Raw genomic sequence first — 26,564 nt, forward strand, 5'->3', positions numbered from 1 at the left:
TGTGAACACTGAATCCGGATCATGTCAAATATTGAGTCTAAACCCCGCCCCCCTGGATCCTCATCAGTGCGCTTAATAAACACGGTTGTTTATGTAGACGCTGATGCTGGTCAGAAAGTGCATGTGCAGTTCGGGAGGTTTCACGTCACAGCTGTAAAATCCATCACCAGAACTGACTCTGACGTCACCTTCAGGTCTGAGCCAGGCCGCGGCTGGTGTAGATCAGAGGAAAAGGTAGAGGAGGGAGGAAAGAGTAAAAGAGGAGGGGTAAATAAATAGGAGGTAGTTCGCTCTTTCTTCTTTTCTCTTTTAGACAGAGTGAGGGAGAGAGATTTAGATTTTTAGATATTTTCTGACGTTGTCCTGTAAACTCGCGCCCTCTGGGACACGCCCACCGCCGCAGCTCGCGCAGGTCCTAAACAAGCGCGCGCACTCGCGCTGCTGACGCTTCTCTCCGCGGCACTTTGTTTGTTGACTTTGTTTATTTGTCTGTTTGTTGTAAGTGCGGCTCGCGATGGGCGGAGGCGCGCGGATGTTTCGTCTCGGCGCGAGGAGCAGCAGCTGGGGTCCCGCGAGCTCGCCCGTGCTTCCGTAAAGAAAGAGTTCGCCTCGTGCGTTACACACACACACACACAGACAGACAGAGAGACAGAACAAGGCCGTGGAGTTTGTTGTCACTGAAGTTCAGAGCCTCGCGCGACCGAGACGGAAATAAAGAGAAAAGGTGGATAAGAGGAAAGACGACAGGAGAGAAACAGTGAAGGAGAGGGTAAGAGGAAATAGTGAAGAAAAACAAGAGGAAAAAGAAAAGGGATGGTTAGGAAAAGGAGAAGGTGAGAACGAGACGGAAATAAAGAGAAAAGGTGGATGAAAAAGGAAAGACGACTGGAGAGAAACAGTGAGGGAAGGAGTGAGTAGAGGAAGAGGAAAAAGTTAAGGACAGTTAGGGAAAAAGAGGGAGGGAAGGAGAAGAGAGAGGGAGGGAGAGAGAGATGGGGAGCACGGAGATGGACTCGAAGAAGAGAGAGAGTTCGAAAAAGAGCCAGAAGAAGAAGAGAGCCCTGCGCCTGTTTCTGCCGGTGAGAGACGTGGGCTACGTCCCAAACCACTAACTTCTCACTATTCCCTAATCACTAGCACTACACCCTGCTGCGCTCAGGACGGAGAGACTAGTTAAATTCACTCAGTGTCTGGACAGACTCGGGGGGGGCTTTACACTTTACCGGGTCCTAAACTCACCAGCTTAACACGGTGTGAAATTTAAACGATGCAAATGGCCACCTTCATTTCTTTAAAATGCACAGTTGTGCGGCGTGATACTAAGCAGACACCAGAAGACTCTGAAAAGACTCATCTAAAGACAATTGGGGAGTCTTGCATTGTCAGAAAATGTGTGACGGTGGGGGTACCCTCAGGGGAACATAACTGTACCGTATCCCCCTCTTCCGTTTGGAGAAAGAATGTAATGTACCTTTAGGGAACACAGTTGGACGTTAACACCGTCTTTTTGAAGTCTTCTGGTGTATGTTTAGCATAATCAGCCTCACGTGAAGATAAGTCCAAATCTTGGACTTATCTTGGAGTTGCACGCTGCAACTCCAACAAGACTCACGGGGTTATACACAGACTCTGGACATTTGTCCGTGGCGGAGTGAGGTGGGAGTCCAAGAGGAGCACGCGAAGAGTCTTTTGTATCTTGTTTCTCCCTCTCTCCAGCTCCACATCCTTTCACACCCATGGTGTTGTTTTAAAGGCTTTATGTGCTGAGTTTTTGGGGCAGATTCAGGAACCAATCAAACACATTCCTCAGGTGGCTGTGTTCTGTTGTGCCTTTTAAGGTGGACTGGAAAAATAATGCCGAATTCACATTCATGGGGGCCTTAAGGTGCACCATTTGAAGTAGAACGGTAGAAATGGTGCAGCAGTTAAATTAGTTTAAGGTGGAACAGAAGTCTACATTCAAATTCAGGCGCCTGTGTTCTGATGCGCTACTTAAGGTGGAACGGAAAAACTGAAGAATGGTACCTGCTTTTAGATGCATGGAATCATTTAAGGTGGAACAGGACTTATTGAACAGTGGTACTTTCAAGTGCCTGTGTTCTGTGCGACACTTTAAGGCGGAACAGATGAGGTGTAGTGTTCTGTTGCACTAATTAATGTTGAACAGGAAAAACTGAACAGTGGGACATAATTAAGTGCCTGTGTTGTTTTGAAGCATTTAAGGCGGGGCGGTGATAATTGAACAGTGATTATTTTAGGTGACTGCATTGTTGCACCATTTAAGGTGGAATAGAGGAGTTGTTGCGGGGTAGTAGAAGAACTGAGGCAGTGTGTGGACACAGTAAACACTGCGAGTTGCTGAGACTTCTGTGTAACTTTCTGAAGCTGTGAAGAGAGTAACGTGTAATTAGTCACTGTTTTGGCTGAAACTGTGCTGTAGACGGGGAAACTGAATCACGCTGCTGCTCTGGTTATCTGAAGCAGAGATAAAGCTGGTCGCTTCCTGTGAAACGCTCGAGCTGTGTTTGAAGCCCCTGCGCTTTGTCTTTAAAAGTAACACATCCTTTGTGGCAAGTGTTTTGATTCCTATGACCCGTTGTACTTTAGACTCCAGATAACAGCTACTCTACAGCTTTGACCTTGTCTTTCTCAACTGAAGACCTTTTATTATGAATGGATTTAAACGATATTTAAACCACTATTATTTTACTTATTGCATTAATTCTTTACAAATATCCAAATTATTTCATGGTGTTTTTGGTGTTTCCACAGGGTGTCACACCTTTTCAGCTTGCACTACCACATAGACTCTGTGGGCCTCCTGAAACCCAAAGTTGAAACGTGGGGACCCCTTCCGAGGAGAAACTCTAACCAGGAGGAAGTGGGAGGCCTTGCCCTTAAGCGAGTGAATGCCTGCGTTTTGCGGAACCCAGAACACTACACTCAACTCTCCTGTGAGGTGGGATATGAACCCTGTTCTCTCAACATTGAGAGCCAGTGCTGTACCCACTGGGTAACAGCAGTTTGTATCCCACCTCTGGTGAGATCAGGATGAAAAGTGCCCTCTCGCTTAAGGCCAAGCCGGACTGTTCCAGGTTGGAGTTTACCCTACGCTTTCGAGTTTGAGTTGTTGGATGTTCCTGAGGCTCTGTCTGTGTTAGAACAGGCGGGCAGTCTACCCCCCCCCCCAACCCATGACAGGGGTTTTGTATTTTTAAGACACTTCCACTGGATCACAACACCTAGAAATAGTTTCCATCCTCTGATAATATACTTACAGCCATCTCAGACTGAGAGAGGTTTTCACTCAGTGACAGATTAATTCCTGCAGTGAGGGCAGGGTTTAGTTTCAGAGTTCAGCAAAGGGCTGTAAAACACACCTAATGAGCTCCTAACATCAGACTCAGACCATAAATGATCCCTATTAATACCTGTAATAATGATGATAATTATTAGAATCATTAACCACAATCAGCACAACTACCTCCCATTTTCATCTTCTCACCTGATACTTCATCTAACTCCTTCACACTGTGTTATAATTTTGTAAAGAACGTACCAACAGCCTCCTTTCTCCCTGTTCTTCAATGGTGACACTGAGGGGTTAAAAACACCAGCAGCACTGATCCACTCGCACCAGCACAACACACACTAACACACCACGTCAGTGTCCCTGCAGCGCAGAGAATTATCCACCACCACCTCACACCTGCTCTGTGAGGATCCTGGGCGTGGGGGAGAACAGGGAGAAATGTTGCTAACTGCAGAGCAACAGAAGGATTACAGTGTGTAATTGTAGAGCTACATAGTGCTCCTGTGTGGTCAGTGGAGCTGAGAGAACAGACAGTGAATAAAGATACAAAGGTTTGACAGACTGGTGAAGTGCTTTTTGTTCGTTCTGTTTCCACAGGAACTGGGTCCGTTTGCGTCTCCGGAGCCGGACAGATGTGATAAGGTACAGATGTTTCCTCTATTTATCCCATAAACATTTGTTACAGTGGGACCCTTTATAGTAACAATTTCCCGACTTTAGAAACCGCGGAGCCGTGCACCGAAAAGTCTGGGGAAAAAAAAAAGAAAGCTTTTCTTATAGTTCTGGGGAGGAATCAGAAGTTTGGGAAGTGACAGAAAATACCAAACCTAACAGACCCTCTGCCAGGACCGTGGCCTGGTGTTTAGGGGACTGGACTACACTCACTAGTGAGTGTAAATGTGTGTTTCACTGCATGGATTGGGTTAAATGCAGAGAACAAATTCCTCTGTGTGCAGCACAGTGGCCAATTAAGTGATTCTGATTCTTATTTTTAAATGATTTGAGCAGGAACCGAGCAATGTTCTCAGAGTGGGACTGTTTCACTCTGTCTGCGGGGGGTGTTAGAAATTTATAATTGGAGGAAATGTCACATTTGATTATCAGAGCTTGCTCTGGCTAACGTGATTGGATGTAGCATTTTGCTAACTGCTCTACATTCTTAAAAATTATGGTACTACAAAGGTTCTCTGTAATACGGCACCAAAAGACTACTACTGTAACAAACTTGACTCCGTGATTGCTTATGGCTTAAACATGAAAATGACTAACAGATTGGACCATTTGCAATGTTATATTAATAAAAAAAAGTTTTAAATATAATAATAATACTATATTTGTATATAATACAATACAAAATGCTAAAAAAAAGGAACTCAAAGGAAAATGCACAGAGAACCCAGGCAGGCACCAGCAGACGAGAAGTAATTCTTACATTTAATTGATAATGATTCTTTATTGATTATTAATCTCTAATATGTTAACCCTGTTTATGTGGAGGTTGGAGGCGCTCAGAGCCTGAGAACATTGAGAATGCTGGCGTTTGCTGTTTTTGACGTCGTCTCTCGCTCTGTTTGTTTGTGGTCGGTGATTATTTTCCTCCGCTGAGTCACTGAACCTTTGGTGAATGTAGGGATTCTCTGCTCGGCTGAGTTTCTCTGGAGCTCTCTCTCAACATCCCCTCATCATATCTCCTCCGTTTCTGCGGCTCCTTATCAGACGGTGTTGGAGGTGTTCTGGAACATTGCACAGGGTGATATATCTGAGATAAACATGTGGCGTGTCCAAACACGCTGTACAGTGCAGGCAGGAGAGAGAGCGCGAGAGAGTGAGTGTGTGTTGTTTGGCCTTGTTGCTCTTAGAGTACGATTGGCTCAGGGGAGAGGTGTGAATTCCTCGACTGAACTTCCTCAATAAAACACTACAGCATGAAGACAGAGCAGGGAATGTCACTGTAAACATAAGGACTTTTATTATGGATTATTTTAGTCATATAATATATAAACTATAATATAAGTAGAAGGAAAAATTAAAATGAATGCAAACAAACCTTTTAAAACTCTATCAAAATCTAGATTTTATAAAATTATTTATTTCCACAACAGGCATTAAGTCCAAGTGCAATACCACGTTAATAATTACAAGGACGCACTAATAACTAGCAACTTGCCACATCTCAGCACCCAATTTTGATAACATAGCAGCCATGTAGCAACAACTTAGTAACTGACTTGGATTCCATAGCAACCACCTAGCAATGCTCAAGTAATCACATTGTATACAGTCACAACAGCCTAGCAGCACCTTAGCAACCACTCTGGATACCATGGCAACCATCTAGCAACACCTCAGTAGTAATAACACTGCACGCATTAGCAACAGCTGACCATCACTTTAGCCACTACCTTGGATACCATAGCAATGTCTTACCAACCACCGTGGATACTGAAGCACCAGCGTAGCAATGACTTGCAATATCATAGCAGTGGCAAAGAAACACCTTAGCAACCACCTGCAATACCATACCAATGGCCCAGCAACAACCTTCAATATCATAGCTACAGACAATAACTATATAAAAGAATTACTGAATTACTATCAGAACCACAGTTAAAGATGCAAATCAGCTTAGAGACACCTTAAAAATAGTTCAGTTTGAAGTGTCTTGGGGGCAAATGAACTGCGCAAAATATTGAAGCAACTTCAAAGTTTTGACACAAAATCTCATTGTAGGAATCAAAAATCCATTAGATCCACTCCACGGATCTACACCCGACCTGAAACTGCGTCGTAATCCAGAGTAAACAGAATCCAGGCCAGAGAAAACAGCCCGGCAAAAACAAGGGAGCTGGAAAAGCCTTGGGCTCTTGATCAAACAAAACACAAGCCGAGTGTGTTCCAGCAGCCGGAAGGTCAAAGCTCTGAGGGTCAGACTCTGGTCTTTGTGAAGCCTTCGCCCTTTGGCCTCACTGCCATCAAATCCTCACAGCAACGTAACTACATCTAGTGTAAAGACCTCCCAGGAGAATAGAAACTTTGGCCACATGCAGTTTGTATGCAGCCTCTTGTTTTTGGCTGATTGCCTGACAATGAATGAGATGCTCTGGAGCAGCTGTACATGAGTCGAGGTTTGCCATGCTCATTATGGAGATAGGGCTCCATCCAGTACCTTTAGGACGAGTCAGAGTGGTGTTTGTGAATCAAAAATAATCATCCAACACCAGCACCTGACCTCTGTCATTTTTTGTGTGGCTGAATGCCATCACATCCTCACAGCAATGTTCCAGAAGTGTAGAAATGCTACAATGTTTTCTCATGTTTGATTAAATGTGAATCTAAGCTCCTGAACCTTGCCCTTTTTTTTTTACTTCCCATCCAGGCTGAGGAGAGTTCCTCATCCAGCTCCTCATCCAGCCTTTTCTCCAGGGGTCCAGGTTTCCCTCCGTCCAGCCCAATGTCGGCTCCCGTACGACCCAGGACGAGCCCAGAGTCGCAGAAATCTGTGTTCCCTTATCCAATGTCCCTCAAGGAGTCCCCCCCGAAGTCCCCTCGCCGCCTCAGCTTCAGTGGGATCTTCCGCTCGTCCTCTAGCTCCGCCCCCTCCAGCATCAAGCTCTTCTCCAGGAGCCGCAAAGGTAACAGCACAGAGCATGCTCAGAAAATCATTCTGTTTCAGCTCGATATCTCCTGCCGCTTTCAGCCAGACTGGACACTCAATTATAGTTTCTGCAGTGCTGAGCCTGGAGTAGCAATAACAGAGGCTCTATTCTCTTTGTTACAGCTCAGTGGAGCATCACAATGATTCTGAAGCTGTAATTTTAAGGTAGAAGTACAAACTAGTGCTAGCGTTGCTTTAAAGAGAAGCTTAACAGTTTTGAACTGAATCTGAGCGTCAGTCTGAGCACCACACCACAATAAACTGTGTCATCACTTTACCAGGCTGATGTGGTGAGCTTTGTTGACATGCAGTGTTCTCTGGGCTGATCTGGGATCAGGGCTGGGGGACTGCGGTTAGGCAGCAGGTGAAAGGAACTGATTCTAGGTCAGCAGGAACTGCAGCTTCCTGTTGTTTGTTCCTGTCAGGACCCTGAGGCGGAAGCGCTGGGTTCATGCTGTGGTTAGTGAGGCTTTGATGGTTGAGACGGGAGCAGTGCAGAGGAACTGGTGCAGGTTCGATTGGAACGGGGGGACGTTTCTGAAAACATAGTTACAGAAGTTAATTCAATCGTTTATTCATTCATGACTATAACCACTGTAGCCACCTTCATCATACACAGACAGTGCGTCTGCCTCCTGGAGTGAATCTGAATGAATACGTTCTGGGTGTGTTCACACCTGTGTTTTTTATGTGGATTAAGTCTGTGGTTTAAACACACATCACACCATCAGGGGTTCTGTGTTTCACTCAGGAACCCACAGGGGTTTATAAAAGCACACAGAACGCCTCAGCACTAACACGACTCTCCACTCTGACCGTCCGAACACACACATCCACGTCTTAGAGCTTCATCTCTCTCTCGCTCTCTCTCTCTCTCTCTCTTGCTCCTCTCTCTCTCGCTCCTCACTCCCTCTCTCTCTCTCGCTCCTCACTCCCTCTCTCTCTCTCGCTCCTCACTCCCTCTCTCTCTCTCGCTCCTCACTCCCTCTCTCTCTCTCGCTCCTCACTCCCTCTCTCTCTCTCGCTCCTCACTCCCTCTCTCTCTCTCGCTCCTCACTCCCTCTCTCTCTCTCGCTCCTCACTCCCTCTCTCTCTCTCGCTCCTCACTCCCTCTCTCTCTCTCGCTCCTCACTCCCTCTCTCTCTCTCGCTCCTCACTCCCTCTCTCTCGCTTCTCTCTCTCTCTCTCTCGCCCCTCGCTCCCTCTCTCTCGCTCTCTCTCTCTCTCTCTCGCCCCTCGCTCCCTCTCTCTCGCTTCTCTCTCTCTCTCTCTCGCCCCTCGCTCCCTCTCTCTCGCTCTCTCTCTCTCTCTCTCTCTTTTATCAGTGTTATGTCTGAGTACGGCTCTAAAAACACTGCTGTAGTTCAAACTCTCAAAAAGTTTTGAGGCTGAGCAAATGTTTCCTGTTTTTAAGCCCAGATACTTCTGCAGAGCAGTGTAACACTGATAAAGAGGAACTCTCTGTGTGTGTGTTGTAGAATGGGTATTAGTTTTAACTCTGTCAGCAATCTGATACTCCTGATTCACCCAATAAGAGAAAGAAAGTTTTTCTCCCAAATCTGTGTCTCTCTTGCGTCTTATGGCTCAGTAACTACGCTGCCGAGTGTTCTGGGGACCAGTTGTGGACCAGCTTTTGATTGGTTCACAACACCTCACATCTGGCCCATATAAAGTGGAGCTGAGGCTGAGCTGAAGCAGCCAGACATTAGTGCAGATGTTTCCAGCAGTTCTCTTACGGCCCACATTTGGCCTCAAAGTTGGATTAGTAACTTTAACTCACCCCAAAGGTATGGGATGGGGCTCCATCACTCCACTGCCCTCCAGTCCCCACCCACCCACACTCAGCTTTCAGCTAGTGACCATAGGCTCCTGAATTAACCAGGCAGTGAAGCTCTGTAACTCCTGCAACATGGAAGAAACGGGAAGCTCATAAGAGACCACGCTACAACAGTGATGTTTTTGGTGGTGTTAGAAATTCATCAGGAAGAGTCGATCACAGTCTGTCACCAGGCCAAAAGTCCAGTCCGGTCTAACAAAGTCTTTTTGTAGGGTCTTCTACACAAACCAAATTCCCAAAAAGTTGGGACGCTGTGTAAAACGTAAATAAATACAGAATACAATGATTAACAAACCTCTTAGACCCATATTTTAGTCACAATAAAACACAACACGAATGAGATGTTGAAAGTGACACATTTGACCATTTCATGAAGAATATTAACTTTTTAAAAGTTAATGGCAGCGACACATCATTTAAAAAGTGGCCACACAAGGACAGGAAAAGTAAGTGGTACTAATAAACAGCAGGAGGAGGAACCAAATCATGTGAGTGTGTGTAAAAAGAGGCAGTGTCTCAGAAGCAATGATGTGAAATGGGGGAAGGGAGCAGGAGGGAGAAGAGGAGATTGAGGGATGATGAAGGAGGAGGAGAATGGCAGGAGATTATAGGGGGGGTTAGTATATATATTTTTTAATATATATATATATATATATATATATATATATATATATATATATATATATATATATATATATATATATATATATATATATATATATATATACTTTTATATACATCTAAACTGTCACCTTTGTGCAAAGAGGGGCAGGGTGAGGGGAGACCAGTCTCTACAGGGGTTTTGTTAAGACCTAGTACAATAGCAGTATGGAAGGGGAATGGGTTTATGAGGGTGGAGGTGGTAACTAAGGGTCACAGAGACTAAAGAGAGTCTACTTTGCCAAAGACAACGTCTCTGAGAAGCAACTGCTCTTGACCCAGTATGTTTTTTTTTTAATCCAAGAGAGGGTTAGAAGTAGTTCTGTGGTGACCCCTTAAGGTCAAGAGTATCTTTGGTATGCGTTGAAGGGCCGGAACACATTCTCCAACATCAAATCCTCACAGCAATGTTCTAACACCTGCTATGAATAATAGAGAACCTTACTGAAGTAAAGAATGTGTTAATATTGAATTTTGTATCCCTTTTAAAATGCGTTTAATCAGCAAAATTGGCACTTAAAATCAGTGCTGTTCCTTATTTGTGCACTAGGGGGCACTGTGACCCAGTCTGAATGAGAGAAGCTTTACCATCAACACCCAGTCTGGCCTTAGACTTATTTAACAGTGTGTACCTATCTACTGCCTCCATTTTTTTTTTTTTTTTTTTTTTTTTTTTTTTTAAATACTGTGACCTGTCAGCCTCAAGTGAGCTTCACGTCTGCCGCCATGTCTGCGTTCTCCCGTTCCTCCAGAGCAGGAATGTTATCTGAGGAATTCTCGCCCTCCAACAGGAGCGGGAATATTTGTCCATTTATGGAACCACTGCTATTGGATGGCGAGACGTGTGCAGATAAGGGCAAAGTGAATACATATCATCACTGTCCTGTATCTCTGTATGTGGGTGTAGTTTAATACATCATCTGAACACAGCCGCTGTCCTAAATATTGCATGATGAATGCACCAATAGAAACGCTCTAAAATGACTCTATAAATGAATAAAATCTTTCTACGTTGACTTCCATTGAAATTTAAGAAGGGTTTTTTCCTTCTGCTATAAAGTTGCTGTTTTTTTTTTTTTACTATATTTAATTTCATTCACAGATTCTTCAACTATGTTGAGGATTACAGTTTTTACCATCCACGTTTTACCTTCCATCAGTTTTGGCAGCAAGGTGGCGCAGTGGAGCTCCAGGATCTTGGTCTGGTGTGTGGTTTCTCCCCATGTCCACCCCTCTGGGGGTTTCACTGGTCAGTGCACCCCCTAGTGCCAATCCCAAAAGTGGAACAAGATTTTCTGCTATTTTCAGGAGCACATTTTTAGGACCTTTTGTGTTTGCAACCCTGCCCTCTAGTGAAGTGGATGACCAATGCTTTTTTTTCTGTCAACGTATTTTTAAAGACTTTTTTTCACTAACTTATCTAAGTACGTGTAGTTTTTAAACTTTATTCCACCTAAATACTTTTTTGGGGAATCTAATTTCTCCAAACAGCAGCAGCATCATTGGTTAATTTGTGATTGTTTCCGTTTCTCAGCAGACACAAACACCTGGGGGCTTTCTTTAGGTTGGAAGGAGAATGGAGGTTGATTTATAGGTTTCTGTGAACACCAGGAATATAAGGTCAATACGTTTGGTCAAAGCCAAAAAAGCAAAGACAGGGAAGCCACTTTTTTTGGCAAGTAGATTAGAATATGAACTTGATGACTTGGTTTAATTAAAGGCTAAAGTGAAAAGGGACCAGGAGACTGCAGATAAACTCATTGTGTGAAGGACACTAGAAGCTAGAGAAGTAGTATGATCCATGGTCAGGTGCTAGGACCATGCAGGACGGTGGGAGTGTCCTGGAACCAGGACTGGATCGGGTGATTGGCTGAGCCGGAGACTGGGCAGAGCTGGCTCTTGTTGGTTGGTCTCCTTTTACACTGCCCTGCTGTATGGGCTATTTTAAACAGGCATGCAGTGGCACCTGGCGATTTACAGCGGAAAGAGCAGGAGAACGCTGCCCTCAGCTCCGGCCGAGCTGGCATCAGTTCTGAGAACAGGTTCTTAGACATGACGTGTGGAGTTTACATTGCAGAAACCTACTGGGACTGGACGGAGAAACAGCAAAGGTTTCCTTTCCCAAGGGTTTAAAAAGAATTCCGTGGGTACGCTCCAGGACCTGGGGATGCCTTAATGTCCTACAAGCAGGGATTAACGACGTGAAGACATTCGTTGTCCAAAATCATCGGGATGGGATGGTAAATGCCCAGAGATTGTACAACCAAGGATTAGGATCCTGCTACTGGAGCTGGACCATGGTATCCTGGGGTAGGACATTGATTGCTTGGAGATTGTACAACCAATCACTAGCTGCCTGTCACTAGAAGAGTCCCACCATCCCAAAACCTCCTCCAACACCTTGGCGTAGGTCCGTAGTTCCCTAGAGAGCTCAGAACCAAGCTTTGAGGAAGGTCTTTAGAGTGGGATTTGTCCCTGTGGATGATCCCAAAGGTCCAATAACATCCTCCGCCACCTTGGGACACGATGGCAACGTCCTAGAGATTTACAACCAGCTTTAGGACGTATACGTTCCTCTGGACAAATTCTTTAATCTCCATGACTCAGAGTTACCTTCAAAGAGACCATCTGAGAGTTTCTGACCTTTCTCCAGGTTGCATGATCTTCAGAAAGCACCCGAACCGCCTGGTGATCTCCACTCCGAGGGGCGCGTTCTGTCGTCCAGAGGCTGAGACATGTCCTTCCCTTTGAAGAGGTTCGGCAGCTTCCGGAGGAGCAAGAAACGTAAAGAGACGGATCAGCTGAGCAGGAGGAGGCAGTCCGAGCCCCAGAGTCTGACGGGTACAGAAGCAGAAAAGGCAAACGGTGATGGTGCATGATGCAGAAGTGGTTTTGTAGTGAGATGTGTTGTTTTAACCCTTTAGAGCCAGAGTCCTACCCTCCTTCAAAAGGATACTGAGCCCAGACCACAACAGAGGCCCTATTCTCCGTATTACAGCACAGTGGAGCATCACAATGATTTTGGAGCTGTAATTTTAAGAATTAAACACAGACAAATTTATCATAAAATAAAGAATGTGAAAGATACCTTCACTGTTCCAAGAAAAACGTGTCTCTAAAATAGTATCTTTAACTCCCAGTGGAAGTCAGTGTAAAAAAAAAAAATTATTCAGAGCATTTTGGAGCGTTTCTATTGGTGCATTCATCATGAAATATTCACACAGTGTGAAGGAAAGGTGCAGTGTCCAAACGTTGTAAACTACACAAACACAGAGAAACAGGTTTTTAATTGGACAGCGGTGATATGCATATTGCACCGAGTTAGTGTGCACATATATTAGTGTTTGACATTTGGTTTTCAGCTTTACCTAGGTTTACGGGACCTCCTAACAACTGTTAAAGACCCAGAACCCTGTCTTTGACAGACTAGGCATTCACGCCGCTGAACTCTTGATCATTTGGCTAATGGAGGCATTAAATGTTTGAGACAAAGTGTTTAAGTTTGAAGGAAACTTTGGGACGTCTTTTCAGCGGCGGTGAAGGGAACCAGGCGTCTCCATGTCTTCAGTGCACATCACAAAATGTATTCATAACCAGTTTATGTAGTGACTTTTCTAAGAGGAGCTTTAAGAAGTGGACGTCTGGTTCCATTCATCACCATTGTGAACACTTCTGAGCATTCCCTCTTCAACACATCTCAACTATCTGATTGTGTAGAAATTTGTAAATATTGGTGGAATTGCACGTCACAGACCTTAGACAGTAGCCTCTTCTAAGACGGGATCTTAGTGTTTGGTCTCCATTCAGTCTCCAGTTTGTTTCTGTAGATCCGACTTTAATAAGATAGCTGGCCTAGACGAGAGACAGAGAGACTGCTTTATTGTAATATTGTAAGAGAAGCTGGCTGACCTCTGGTTGAAGACTGACCCCTCACCGTTGGTGAGGGGTTGGTGAGTGTTTTTTGCCTCTAAAAGTGTGTAAAAACCAAACAGCCGGCAAATAACATAATGTTGCGTATCCCTTGTATTTTACACCTAAGTTACACATTTACTGTGGTCCAAACAAACCGCTGTGGTTCTTCTTTTGTGTCTATTTCCTTTTCTTAGTAAAGGACTCTTGACAGTTAAGTGTCCTATCAGATCCATAATGGGAGATGCAGTTGCCATGGTAACACAGCCACAGCCCCAGCCATTTTGCCACAGAAGATCTAGGCCTAGATCTAGAAGGTTTTCTATGGTCTTCTTTAGACTGGAATGCTACCACGTATCATATCAGTTCCCAAAAGTAAACTGTCTGATGACCAGGGCGTGCAAAGGGCATCTATCTCAACAATTACCTTAGTGTCTCATCATACCATATACGAACATTTCCTCAGTAATTTTTGTTGAATTCAGTGTTGTCCATTGTGTTTTTTGCGTTTTGTTTACGTGAGAATGAACGTCACCTGTGTTTTAGCCGCGTTTTTCTTTTCTCTGGTTTTGCTTGGATTTATTTAAAAACAGTGGTTTTCGTTCATTTATGTTTTATTTTTTTATTATTATCTTTGTCAGTGGCATAAAAAGGTCTGAAAATTGCAATAATGTAATCTGTCACAATTATTTCTGGGACAATATATCGACTAAAAAAATGGCTACAGTGACAGGCCTAGGTGGAGGTTTTTTCTTGCCTTTCCTGAAGTCTAAAAACAGATGCTGTTGAGCAGTCTTTCCTAGAAAGTTTCATAACATTATGATAATGTCGCAGGGTGTATCCAGTGGCTCTTTGGACACTATAACCTCTTCTAATTGTGGTCATTAGAAGTTGCTGACCCACCGGTGTTGTGAAACGTAAAGAAACTCTATGAAGCTATATTTACTACTTCACACAGACCTTCGGAGAAAAGGAGAGGTGAGATTTCAGCTGCAGTTTTAGACCCTAGAGGCCAGTGTTGAAATTTTCTGTGTGTAGGGAGGAGGGGTGGTGTTCATTTCAGGATTTGAACATTATAGACAAAGTTAGAATATTATGGTCTTCCTCAAGGAAAACGCTGTCTGTTTGCTGTTGCCGGGGCGACGAGAGCTGACAGTTGGTTTCGTGAAGAGGAGTTGACTCCCAAAGAATCCAATCTTGCGAATCGCCCTTATCTATTGACCAATGATTCAGAGTTTAGAATCTCTTGGAGTCGACTCTTGATAATGTTAAATAAATGCAGAATGTATTTGAAGAAAAAATTGGCCATGTTCTTTCTATCATTTTGGAAATTAATGTATTTTTAGCTATTGTCTATTGATAGTTATAAATAATGCATCTAAAAAAGTAAAAGCATTAAAAAGAATATATATATATCAGACTAGAAATACACTAAAATATTTTTAGATTATGTGGCATAAAACTAACTAATTAAATGACAAATGAGATTAAAACTAATACACATTTTAATCAACAGGCATAAGACTCAAACTCAATCAAAATCAGCTACTGAAATTAATGCTGAATAAAATGTCAGCTGTCAGTGGTTTTAATCTTGAAAATCAGTGTAAAATGATCAAACCTAGAAATCAAACCTATCGCAAGTCAGTGACTGTTTAGAAACTGAATAAACACTCCTTAGCTTTCCGCTAATATAACATTGCAAATGCTATAGAGGAATGCTAGGGAAACAGATTAGGGAAAGACTGGAATAAATATGGATTAATGTGGGAATACTGTCCCTGAGTTGACTTTAAACAGCTTTAAGAGGAAATCATGGTCTAAGTCTCAGGACTAAATCCAAACAAAAGGCTTAGCAAATAAAGGGTAGTTGAGACCTCAGAGCAGCTTAGCGCAGGGTTCAGGCCTGGCTTTATCTGCTCCTGTGGAATGTGTAGCAGTGGTGAGGCTAAAATAAGAAGCTAACACAGTAACACACACACACACACACACAGACAGCTGGGAGAGCATGGCTAAATGTCAGGAGATAGCAGAGATTCCAGCAACTCGCCGCCCTTTCACACTCGCTGCTGAGGGATACAATTCTTCAGTTGTTCTCATTTTGATTTTGACTAAAGCTGTGTTTACACTTGGCATTAACATCCAATCACTGTGTTCAGGTCACAGTTGTGTGTCCAGACGTCCGGTTTTTAGGTCCCAGACCTTTGTCTGGCCCAACAAATTGTGTTGATTTCATTCGCCCCGTTTCATCTCCAGTTCTTTTATTCTCCACAGTTAGATATCCCCCTCTCCTTCTGGAGAAGAGAATGTAATGAACCTTTAGATAAACACAACTGGAATTTAACACCACTGTTGTACCTTTTTAAAGATACACTACACTATTTGTACCTTTTAGTGACCAATAATCTACCTCTACTGTACCTTTTGTTCTGAAAGTGTAGTAAGCCATTTTGGGGCCACTCTTTGATTAAATTTTACATTTTCAAATGATCACAACTTTAATCTAAAGTCACTGTTGACTACAAAGTAAAAAACACTTTCTTTTGCACAGTGAATAATGCACATGTGTTTTCACTGTAGGAATCTGGAGTCTGGTAATGTGACTTTATTCACAATATATTATGACTTTAATTTCAAAATAACTGACTTTAAGCTCAAAATATGATTTCAGTCTCAAAATAACTGTTTTAAACTCTAAATATCACTACTTTCATCTCAAAATAACTGAGTTTAATCTATAGATATCACATTTACTTAATGTAGTCCTAAATTTTCCTGCTTTTCTCGCCAATCCAAAGTATGGGGATCGGATCTTCTTCCAATTAGGACATGTCACGTTTACACTCAACATTAATTTACTGGCCATTAACATTAATAATGCTGATCAGACGTTGTTTACCAGTGTAGTATCAAAATCAGACAATGTGCTTTACTGCAAATGGTCTTTGATCTCCTCAGCAACACGGAGAGTGGCGGGGCTATTGTGGAGATGGAGGCGGGGCTATAAGCCACACACATTTTATGATAAGAGAGTTTTATTTTTATTTTAATTTTTGTTTATTTCTAACACTAGGCATTAACTCATAATCAATTAATTCCAAACCCTCCTCAGTTTCCCAGTAAACCAGGAAACTGGTTTCCAGCTAAGATGTTAATTGGCTAATTAGGAGATTCTGGTCTTTGTTGCTGAGTAGGCTGCTGCCTTCACCATGGTTCAAGTTTACAGCGCCCTCTGGTGGGGTGTAGCATTCTGTGTATATATATATATATATATATATATATATATATGTATATATATATATATATATATATATATGTATATGAGTTGTGATTTGTCATCTCCGTATATTCCTACTCGTCCAACTCCGTATTTATATTTTTTTGTTTGTTTCTTTGTTTAGCCTCTGGACGCTCGTCTCCGCCCAGTACGCCCACACAGAGCTTGAGCCCCCCCAGTTTTTCGCTGGAAGCCCCCAGTGGCGCTGCCAATGGAGGGGAGGAAAAACGAGCTCGGTCTCTGTCTTCTCCACCGGACACTGGACAGCGCTTCAGCTTTAACCCCAGCTCCAGCAGACCTCCCATTTCCTCATCTTCTGTGCTAAGCCCCGCCCCTGCCACACTCAGTACCACATTGAGCCCCACCTCCTACTCGGTGAGTGCTTTTAGCCTCTTTAGTATAGGCACTAACTGATTAAACCCCACAGAGCAGGTGTGATGTGGTGGTGGATCATTCTCAGCGCTGCAGTGACACTGACGTGGTGGTGGTGTGTTAGTGTGTGTTGTGCTGGCATGAGTGGATCAGACACAGCAGGTGCTGCTGGATGTTTTTGGTCGGTGGACTATGCTCAGTCCAGACACTGAGGGGTTTAAAAACTCCAGCAGCACTGCTGTGTCTGATCCACTCACACCAGCACAACACACACTAACACACCACCACCACGTCAGTGTCACTGCAGTGCTGAGAATGATCCACCACCACATCACACCTGCTCTGTGGGGGTCCTGAGCGCTGAAGGACAGGGGGAAAGGGGCTGACAAAGTATGCAGAGCAACAGGGAAGCTACAGTCTGTAATTGTTGGATAAAGCTGATCAAATGGATTGGGATGTATTATTTTGACTGGGCCGTGTAGTGGGTATTTAAAATTATGAATCAGTTTTAAACAACTTTGGGCAAAAAGTGGCTGTCCCTCAGGGATTGGACTTGGTCCGCTCCGGCCAGATTTAACTGTTTACTCACTTCTGCACTAGAAGAGATGAAAGGCTTGAGTGGGTGTGTGTTCCTGTGAATGTTTTACCTGCTGTGTGTAATGTGTCCCACGTGTGGAGCCACAAGGGCAAACTCAGAACTGGGAGAAGCTCAGGACTAAAGTTCTCTCTGCCCTTGGGTTTCTCTGAGCCACAGAATGAGAAGAAAAGATCTGTTTTTATTAACAGAACCAAGACCAGAGCAGGTTCCCTGTGTTAAATTACTGAGCTCTGCCCCTTGTCTGTACTCTTTGCTCTTGTCTTAATTATTAATACACTTTCCTCCATTCACAGGTCAGCGGAGTGGCAGAAGGCATGCTGGAGAAGCTCGAACTGGACGATGAAGGTGAGTGACCAAGAGGGGGGAATTTAGATAATGGAGTAAGACGTATTTTGAAGTACAATGAGTAGAAAGTGGAGATTTCAAGCCATTTCAATCCTGTTTGAAGTGTAACTACGCACCCTAGGTTAAGCTAGCCCTCCCTCTAGAGTAACTTCTATTCAGAAATGTATTTTCACATTTTAAACGGGGATATATCCTCCCTCTTCTCCACATTGGAGCCCTGTTCAGCCACTTTCAGCACCTGTTCCTTTTAAATGCCCGCTGTTCACCCCGACCCCAAGCGCACAGAAGTGAGGAGCAGAAGCTCTGGTTTTTAGCTGTTTTCGCTTGGTTCTCTTTCTTCTCGGTTCTCGTTTTCTCTGTTTTTACTCAGTGTTCTTAGTTCTCCGTATTCGTTATGTCCGTTTTCCTGCTTTAACCTCGTCTTTGCGCTCTCACATAAATGCCGGTCCAGCGCCATTCTAAAGTCTCTGCACTTGATGTCAACTGAGCTGTGAAAACAATCTTTTCTCTTTTTCCTTCAGTTTCCAAGGAGCCGGACTCGAATATGTACGCACGCTTTATGAAGTCTCACAAGTGCTATGACCTCATCCCCACCAGCTCTAAGCTAGTGGTCTTCGACACCACACTACAGGTATGCGTTTATCAGTGTACCTATTCCAGGTATGGGTGAAAGACTATAAGGTTATAAACTATTAGAATGTAAGTATGTTACAGAGAGAGATACAGGCAGGTGTAATGTAGGAGTATTGCCCTAGGTCTGAATCATGAAGAGGTGACTGTGATATGAATCACAGAGTAACTCTGTTCCTGTGATCTTCAGGTAAAGAAAGCGTTCTTTGCATTGGTCGCAAATGGAGTAAGGGCTGCTCCACTGTGGGAGACCAAGAGGCAGAGCTTTGTGGGTAAGGCACACGCACACACACACACACACACACACACACACACGTGTGTTCTTATTCCCTGTAGATGTGCCCTATACCTCCTCAAAATGAATCCTAAAACCAATGACAAGTGTAGATACTGGGGGTAAAATGTCCCCCGGGTTTGAGATGTGGAGCAGTAAATGTGCAATATTTTAAAGTGAAAAATCTGTCTTTAGGGTCAGTTCTGAGCAAATAAAACCATTAATTAATTATCTGTAACCCTTATCCAGTTCAGAATCACTGGGCGCAAAGTGGGAGCACACCCTGGAGGGGGCACCAGCCCTTCACAGGGCAACACAAACTCTCACATTCACTCACACCTACTGACATTTTTGCGTTGCCAATCCACCTACCAACGTGTGTTTTTGGAGGAAACCGGAGCACCCGGAGGAAACCCACGCAGATACAGGGAGAACACACCACACTCCTCACAGACAGTCACCCGGGGCGGGAATCGAACCCACAACCTCCAAATCCCTGGAGCTGTGTGACTGTGACACTAACCTGCCGCCCTGCAAATAAAATCACAGCTACATAAATAATGCATTTATTCATACTTTGAAATTTAAATCTTAAAAAAGACACTGATTAATTTTTATGATTTTTTTCTTTAGGGATGCTGACCATCACAGACTTCATCATCATACTGCACAGATACTACAAGTCCCCTTTAGTGAGTGTTGTAAATGCATTCATTTTTATCTTCATTAAAGCTGCAGTGTGTGAGATGCATCTTGTTGAAACTTCCAGAGGGAAGCTATCGGCTACAATACAGTCCCTCGTCTGTGTCTGTGAATCTCACTGTGAAGCCTAAAAAACTCATTTGCTCTGGGCTGTCGGGTCAGATTTGGTGAGAGTGTTTTGGTAAACCTCAGAAAGTGATGTGTGTTCAGTCTGTGTTTGAAGACAGAGAGTGACTTTGCTGAACTACCAAGTGGAGTTCTTCCCCCACTAATGTAACAGGACAAAAATAAAAGTGTGGATGCTTGTCTTCTGTGTATCTTGAAGGATCCTGGGTCTGAAGCTGTACAGGAGGCTTGAAGGGCTCTTGGTATGGATTGTATTTTGACCACAGCCATTAAATATAGAGATGTACCACATATGCACAACCCCAATCAATTCAAGGAATTCGGTGGTGAGACACTCATGGTGTATTGCCATGTTGTTGTTGTTGTTTGGGACTGAACACAGCTCCGTCATCAGTTCAGACAGATCAGTAGAGTTTGTTCCTTCCTTGTTGCAGCGTCCATCTCTCGCTGGATTCTTTCATCAACCACTGATCCAAGGAGCGTTTGAACCTCTTCAAAAGACCATGGTGTAATTTTACGAGCTGCCGTCATGAGTCGGATAAAAACAAATGTGATCTCTGCTGCAGCTGGAGATTTTACAGATGGAGAATTGGTGCTGGACGTCTGCGTTGCGTGGCGTAGAGTGATGACTCTCTCTGGACAATCAGTGCTCTGCAAGGTTTACACGCCACGGTTTAGTCCCTAATCGACTCACTCTGAACCACGAGAGAACAGCCACTAAACAAGAAAAGTCGAGTCGGGACCCTGCAGTGGCAAAGTGCTATTATGCTGCAGCTGTAAAAAAAAAAAAAAAAAAAAAAAGTGCTTCTTTTACTGGTGGAAACTGAACTTTTTGTCTTTTCGTCTTGTCAGGTTCAGATATATGAGCTGGAGGAGCACAAGATCGAGACGTGGAGAGGTTAGTGTTTTCACTGTAGTCTTATGGTTAGTGAAAGTGGACCCCAATGAAGTTTGCGGACACAGCTCATTCAATAGCTTCAAGCTGGGGGCCTCATACCTCACCAGCCCACACTTGTGGGGGTGTCTACAAATGTTTAGAAAATGTTTTGTCTGTTTTTGGGAACAGTGTCCTGTGACGTTGATGTAGGAACATGTTTGTCTCCCGTAAAGAGGACAGACGTTTTGTTTTAAATGCAAGTGTTTTCTTTCTTTCCACAGAACTCTACTTACAGGAAACATTTAAGCCTTTGGTGAATATTTCTCCTGATGCTAGGTGAATGTTTTCTTTCTCTCTCTCTCACTCACTCTCTCATATATCCATCTGTTCCAAACACTACCCTGCTTCTGGGATGTTGTTCTCACCTGGTGTGTGTGTGTGTATGTCTCTGCAGCATATACGATGCTGTTTACTCACTCATCAAAAACAAGATCCACCGCTTGCCAGTGATTGATCCGGTCACAGGGAACGCGCTCTACATCCTCACACACAAGAGGATGCTCAAGTTCCTGCAGCTCTTTGTAAGTGAAGGCGACCGAACGTGTGCTGTGTTGTAAACAACTGCTGTTAAAGAAAGCGCTCTATGTATTAATATTATTATTAGGGACTTTCCAGCGCTGGGGACAGGAAACAGAAAGGTGAGAGCGTAGCAGGCGTGGAGCCCAAACACACGGCGCAGACGTCTGTCAGTCTACAGCCACAAAATGTCATTTAAATCAACAAAAATGGGACTGTGCCTTTTGCATGGGACGCCAAGCTGGTCCCAGAGGAAGAGTTTGAGTCTTTGTGCGATGTCAGTTGATCCACATGGGGTCTCAGATATGAGGCTAGGTAGTGTTTTGGAAAAATAATGTAGTCAAAATACATAACGATTCATCACACACCCTGCAAACGGCAGAGGAACAACAGAGAACACGTTCAGCCGTGTGACTCAACTTTCCCTTCCACAGGTGTGAGTGTGTGTATGAAACTGTCCACAGGTGTGACTGGGTGAGTGTGATTGGGTGAGGGTGTGAAAAACTGGAGTGTACTGGGTTGTTAACGTCCTGGTGTTGCTCTCAGATGTGTGAGATGCCCAAGCCGGAGTTTATGAAGCAGACGCTGGGGGAGCTGGGCATCGGAACCTACTCCAACATCGCAGTCATCCGCCCGGACACGGCCATCATCCAAGCCCTCAGCCTCTTCGTGGAGAGGAGAGTGTCCGCTCTGCCCGTGGTAGACACAGCTGGTGAGAACTGTCCGGGTTTCAGTCGTGTCCACATCCAATAGTTTTCCATATTTTAATTGTAGGCTTAGGCCCAATCCCATTTTATACCTTGCCCCTCCCCGTCAATTTCCCCTGGTTGTGGGTGGGGGCTCATTTCTTGTTGGGAGAAAGGGGTGGGGTGAAGTGTGAGGGCGACATGGCTCTTCAAACACATTTTTCAGAGTCATGCTCCAAACGGAGGGTTATGACGCCTTGTGAATCAACGGCAAGACGCTACGCAGCGCCCAAAGACACCCACAGATATCAGTATTTCCTCCTTTAAACTCAGATAACACACTGGGGCTCATAGAGTTTAATGATCTACAGTTAAGGATCTACAGAATGAGAATCTGAACTGAGCTCCATTTCACAGAGGAATGAGGAGAGGGGGGTAATCTCTGATTGTGGCCCTAAATGTAACTAAAGTCCAGCAGCTCCTCTGATATCACTGCAGACTGGTGCAGAGCTGCTACAGAGTGGCGCTAGTCGCCTGGGAATGAAGCGCTGCTCTGTTTTATTTGTGTTCTGATGACGTATCAGGGTCTTGAAGGGTTGTCCAGTTTCGTAGGGGGAGATTTAAAACACTGCGCCCTGTAACTCAGCTCCAAGGGGTGAGAGGACACTCAGAAACAAGGGGGAGGGGTAAAATAAATGGGACTGGCTCTTGGGCTCATTCCAGAAAGCAGTTATACTCAGCTGGGGATTGTCCAATAGCAATGACCCTCAACTCTTCTCGTGTGGAAGGGAACTGACTTCAGATATCTGGCTAAACTGAGAACCCCTGCTGTGTGGGACACCCCCCAGTGGAGGGAAGCTTTTGCACACAGGTGTAAAGCCACTATAAAGTACAGAGCTCTAATCGTCAACAGCACATTTGGTTTTATTACTGGTTTGGTTTATCACTGCCACCTACGAGTAATAAAATCATAACAAAACTGCTGTCCCCCTTCAGAGCGCTGTAATCCATCTCTGCACATGTTTGGAAAGCTTCAGGAGGGGCTTTCCCCGGAATAAAACACGATCCCCCTGTAAACACCTCGGCTAATTTCAGCACCAAACACTCCTGGACTTAAGACTAAGACTGAGTCAAGGGGGATATGTTGTGAAAACATCATAATGTTCACATTAATGTGTAGATCTGCAGCCCACCAACACACACAGAGTCAAGTGCAGAGACGTTAGAATTGTCCCGCCCCCTCGTCTGAGTCTGTCCAATCACAGCGCAGAACTCGTGTTTGTGAGAGCGCAAAGACAAGGTTAAACGCAGCAAAACAAACACCACAAGCATGGAGAAATAAAAACGGAGAAGAAAGAACCTCGCTCCTCACTGCTGTGTGCTCGGGGTCGGGGTGAACTGCCAGCAGCTCATTATCATTTAAAGGAACAGATGCTGAAAGAGGGTGTTCTGAACAGGGCTGTTTAGACAGGGGGAGAACACTGCTGTGGGGCTCGTGGGGTTTGGACCTAAGCAGGTTACAGATGTTTCATTAAGAAACAGAACAGTGTTCCACTGTGGAGAAGAGTAAGTATATGACACCTTTTTAAGAGAGTTTCAAAAAAGTGTCTGTAGACTTCTCAGGGCTTTGCTTTGATGTATCCTCACTGTGTTCAGTCACTGACCTCTACATCCTTCTCTTTCTTGCAGGGAAGGTTGTGGATATCTACTCCAAGTTTGACGTCATAGTAAGTTCTTCTTAAGATCCTCAAACTGTTACTAAAAGTTTACAGCAGTGCTGCTGGAGTTTTTAAACCCTGTGTCCACTCTCTGTTCACTCTGTGAGACACTCCTCCCTCGTTGGTTCACCTTGTCGATGTAAAGTCAGAGACAGTAGCTCATCTGTCGCTGCACAGTGTGTGTCGGCTGTCCTCTACTCCTTCATCAGTGACACAGGACGCTGTCGGCTGGATGTTTTTGGTCGGTGGACTGTTCTCAGTCCAGACTCTGAGGGGTTTAAAAACTCCAGCAGCACCGCTGTGTCTGATCCACTCACACCAGCACAACACACACTAACACAGAGTGACCGGTGTGTGGACATTGATAGTATGGCTCTGTGTGTGTGTGTGTGTGTAGAACCTGGCTGCGGAGAAAACCTACAACAACCTGGACATCACGGTAACCCAGGCTCTTCAGCATCGCTCGCAGTATTTCGAGGGTGTGATGAAGTGTAAACGGCACGAAACTCTGGACACCATCGTGGACAGGATCGTCAAAGCCGAGGTGAGGCTGTGAGAGACTCAATCCGGACTCTCTCTCTCTCTCTCTCAGCTTTCCTCTTCCTCTCAGCCTCTGTTCCTCTCTCTCTGTCTCTCGTATAATGGTAATCTTAGTGAAGCTGTGTGTTGTCCAGGTGCACAGGCTGGTGGTAGTGGACGATAACTCCAGGATTGAAGGAATTATCTCATTGTCTGATATCCTCCAGACACTCGTCCTCACTCCTTCAGGTAAACACACACACACACACACACACACACACAGCATCACACATCCAAGAAAGTGCAGGGATTTTCTGTGAGTGACTGGGTGAGTGTGTGACACTGTCCACAGGTGTGAGTGTGTAAGTGTGTGATGCACTGTCTAGTGTGTGCTCCCAGTGTACTCTCCAGACCCAGGGTGACTCAGGATTAAGTGCTTACAGAAGATGAATGAATGAATGAATGATTAAAAAGCAAACATGAGGAAAGACAGCTCGCTGTAAAACAGTAACACACTGGATTAACATCACTGTGCGTCTGCAACCTGTGTGATGTTCTCTCTGTAGGGGCACGCAGAGAGGAAGGCACCACAGAGTGACCAGTGAGTGGACATATAAACACTGCAGAAGGTCACTGAGGACAGAACCGGTCCAGTTGGACGTCCCCGTCCGGGGTTTGTTTGTGTGAGACTCTCAGAGAAATCGACTGGATGCACTTTGATGGGATTTGGGCCTTTGCTGATGTTTTTTTCCGGGTGCGTTTAGCAGCGGCAGTGAGAATGGACACACGTACGGTCATCAGCATCACTCACTGTGTTTTGATGAACTCTGAGGTCCGTTGTGGCCCAATCCTAAGAGTCTGCTGCTGGATTTACATTAGAAACATAGTATATGGGTTTTTTTTTTTTTTTGGATTTTTTGGCGGGGGGCATGGTCTAATCTCACAGCTGTGATGTGGACAGATGTTACAGCTGTGTGAAGAATGGTTTATGAAAATGGTTTGTACATACATTAAACAGCAAAGTAATCATGCTCAGTCCAGAAGGTTGACGTATGAATCAGAAACCCCCAGACAATTTAAAGTAACGCTAGGTAATATCTTTATCTTAAAATTACAGCCTCAATATCACTGTGATGCTTTACAATCCTGTAACAGGGAGAGTAGAGCCTCTGTTGTTGCTCCTCTGGGCCCAGCACTGCAGAAACTGCACTATAACTTTTTTGAAAGTGGTAGGAAACACACATTTTCCCTCATTCACTCACTTTGTCACTTATTCTCTCACCTTCTGGTTCCTCAGCTCCACTGTGTGCGCTGTGCTGGTATGAGTGGATGAGACAGAGCAGTGCCTGCTGGAGTTTTTAAACCCCTCAGAGAGACTGTGTGTGTTTATATATCTATATGAAAGAGCTTTATTTTTCTAGGTTTTTTTCATTTTTTTTTTATTTTTTGCTGTATAAATTTGATTGTTTTTTCTGACCAGTGCATGGGACACTGAGGGCACAGATCCACTGGTCAGCTTCTCTCTGAAAGAGGTCTCTGTATCTGCTCCGTCTGCTGTCTGCAGTCGCTGAATGTATCTGTAACTGCCGTCTGCTGTGGGTCTTCTGAGAAACAGGTTCGATATCAGAAGAGTGACCCCCTGCAGACCGTCTGCTCTGCTGTAAATATTAAAAACTCAGAAAGCCTGATTTACATATGCAAAACAGCCCAGTCCTGTTTAATGACTGCACATTTCAAGAGGATTTAAATGTTTATTATTTGCTTTATTTTATCTAGAGGTGGTGGACATGTTTTTGAACAGAAAGCACACATTTTTAAAGGTTATTTTTAAAATTGAGATTTCAAATACACAATACGTTCAGACGTGTGTCCACAGTTCTGAGTGTGTGTGAGTGATTGGGTGAGTGTGTGTGAGACTGTCCACAGGTGTGTTTGACTGGGTGAGTGTGTGTGAGACTGTCTACATGTGTGTGAGTGACTGGGTAAATGTGTGTGATAGTGTGCTCCTGTCTTACACTGTCTACACCCCTGTGACCCTGATCAGGATGAAGGGAGTACAGAGGATGGACGTGTGAAGTACGTTGTTGCGGGTGTAGGAAGGTCCACAAGGTGCCGCTGTTGTTTTGTATTTTTTATCCTGTACTCCAAGACACCAACAGAGGCTCCATCTCTCAGCTCTGCCCAGCCCAGACTGTCAGACGGGGTGGAGAGAAGACAGGAAGAAGGAGGGAATTGCAGAAAACGAGGGAATGAAGGGGGGGGGGGGGGTGCTGGGAGAAAAGGAGAGAATAAGAGTGAAAGGAAGGTCGAATAAGGGATAGACGAGAGAGAAATGGGAGTAAAGAGGGATGAGAAGATGACAGTGAGAGGAGAGAACAGAACGAGGGGCTGAGACGGCTTGAATACTGGAGAAAGTGAGTGAACCGAGAGAGGAGTGGCACTGTAATATTCTCCACTCACAGTCCTGTCTCTCAGCTCCGCTGACCACAC

At 44.4% G+C, this 26,564-nt stretch overlaps 1 protein-coding gene across 4 annotated transcripts; it reads left to right on the forward strand.

The window, feature by feature from the left end:
• Nucleotides 1-436: 436 nt before the first annotated feature.
• LOC136706884 (5'-AMP-activated protein kinase subunit gamma-2-like) lies at nucleotides 437-26,207 on the forward strand. 4 transcript variants are annotated; one of them, XM_066680585.1, is made up of 16 exons: nucleotides 437-1,079; nucleotides 3,911-3,955; nucleotides 6,690-6,945; nucleotides 16,776-17,026; nucleotides 17,915-17,966; nucleotides 18,488-18,597; nucleotides 18,787-18,868; nucleotides 19,504-19,562; nucleotides 20,551-20,596; nucleotides 20,857-20,911; nucleotides 21,030-21,156; nucleotides 21,698-21,863; nucleotides 23,527-23,564; nucleotides 23,953-24,099; nucleotides 24,230-24,323; nucleotides 24,641-26,206. In XM_066680585.1, exons 1-16 carry the CDS (start codon nucleotides 993-995, stop codon nucleotides 24,670-24,672), a joined length of 1,647 nt encoding a protein of 548 aa, XP_066536682.1. In that variant the 5' UTR covers nucleotides 437-992; the 3' UTR covers nucleotides 24,673-26,206. The 4 variants fall into 4 exon arrangements, with proteins under 4 accessions (XP_066536682.1, XP_066536683.1, XP_066536684.1 ...); XM_066680586.1 differs by lacking the exon at nucleotides 437-1,079 and adding an exon at nucleotides 2,300-2,570 and having other exon boundaries at nucleotides 24,641-26,205; XM_066680587.1 differs by lacking the exon at nucleotides 437-1,079 and adding an exon at nucleotides 2,924-3,095 and having other exon boundaries at nucleotides 24,641-26,205.
• Nucleotides 26,208-26,564: the final 357 nt, after the last annotated feature.

Source organism: Hoplias malabaricus, chromosome 9 (genome assembly GCF_029633855.1).
Source record: "Hoplias malabaricus isolate fHopMal1 chromosome 9, fHopMal1.hap1, whole genome shotgun sequence".
Classification (NCBI taxonomy): domain Eukaryota; kingdom Metazoa; phylum Chordata; class Actinopteri; order Characiformes; family Erythrinidae; genus Hoplias; species Hoplias malabaricus.

Coding starts and splice junctions, on each gene's coding strand:
- LOC136706884 (XM_066680585.1), top strand. CDS start 993: ATGGGGAGCACGGAGATGGACTCGAAGAAGAGAGAGAGTTCGAAAAAG. Junction 17,027..17,914: donor TGAGCCCCACCTCCTACTCG/GTGAGTGCTTTT, acceptor CTCCATTCACAG/GTCAGCGGAGTGGCAGAAGG. Junction 21,157..21,697: donor TCAAGTTCCTGCAGCTCTTT/GTAAGTGAAGGC, acceptor TGTTGCTCTCAG/ATGTGTGAGATGCCCAAGCC.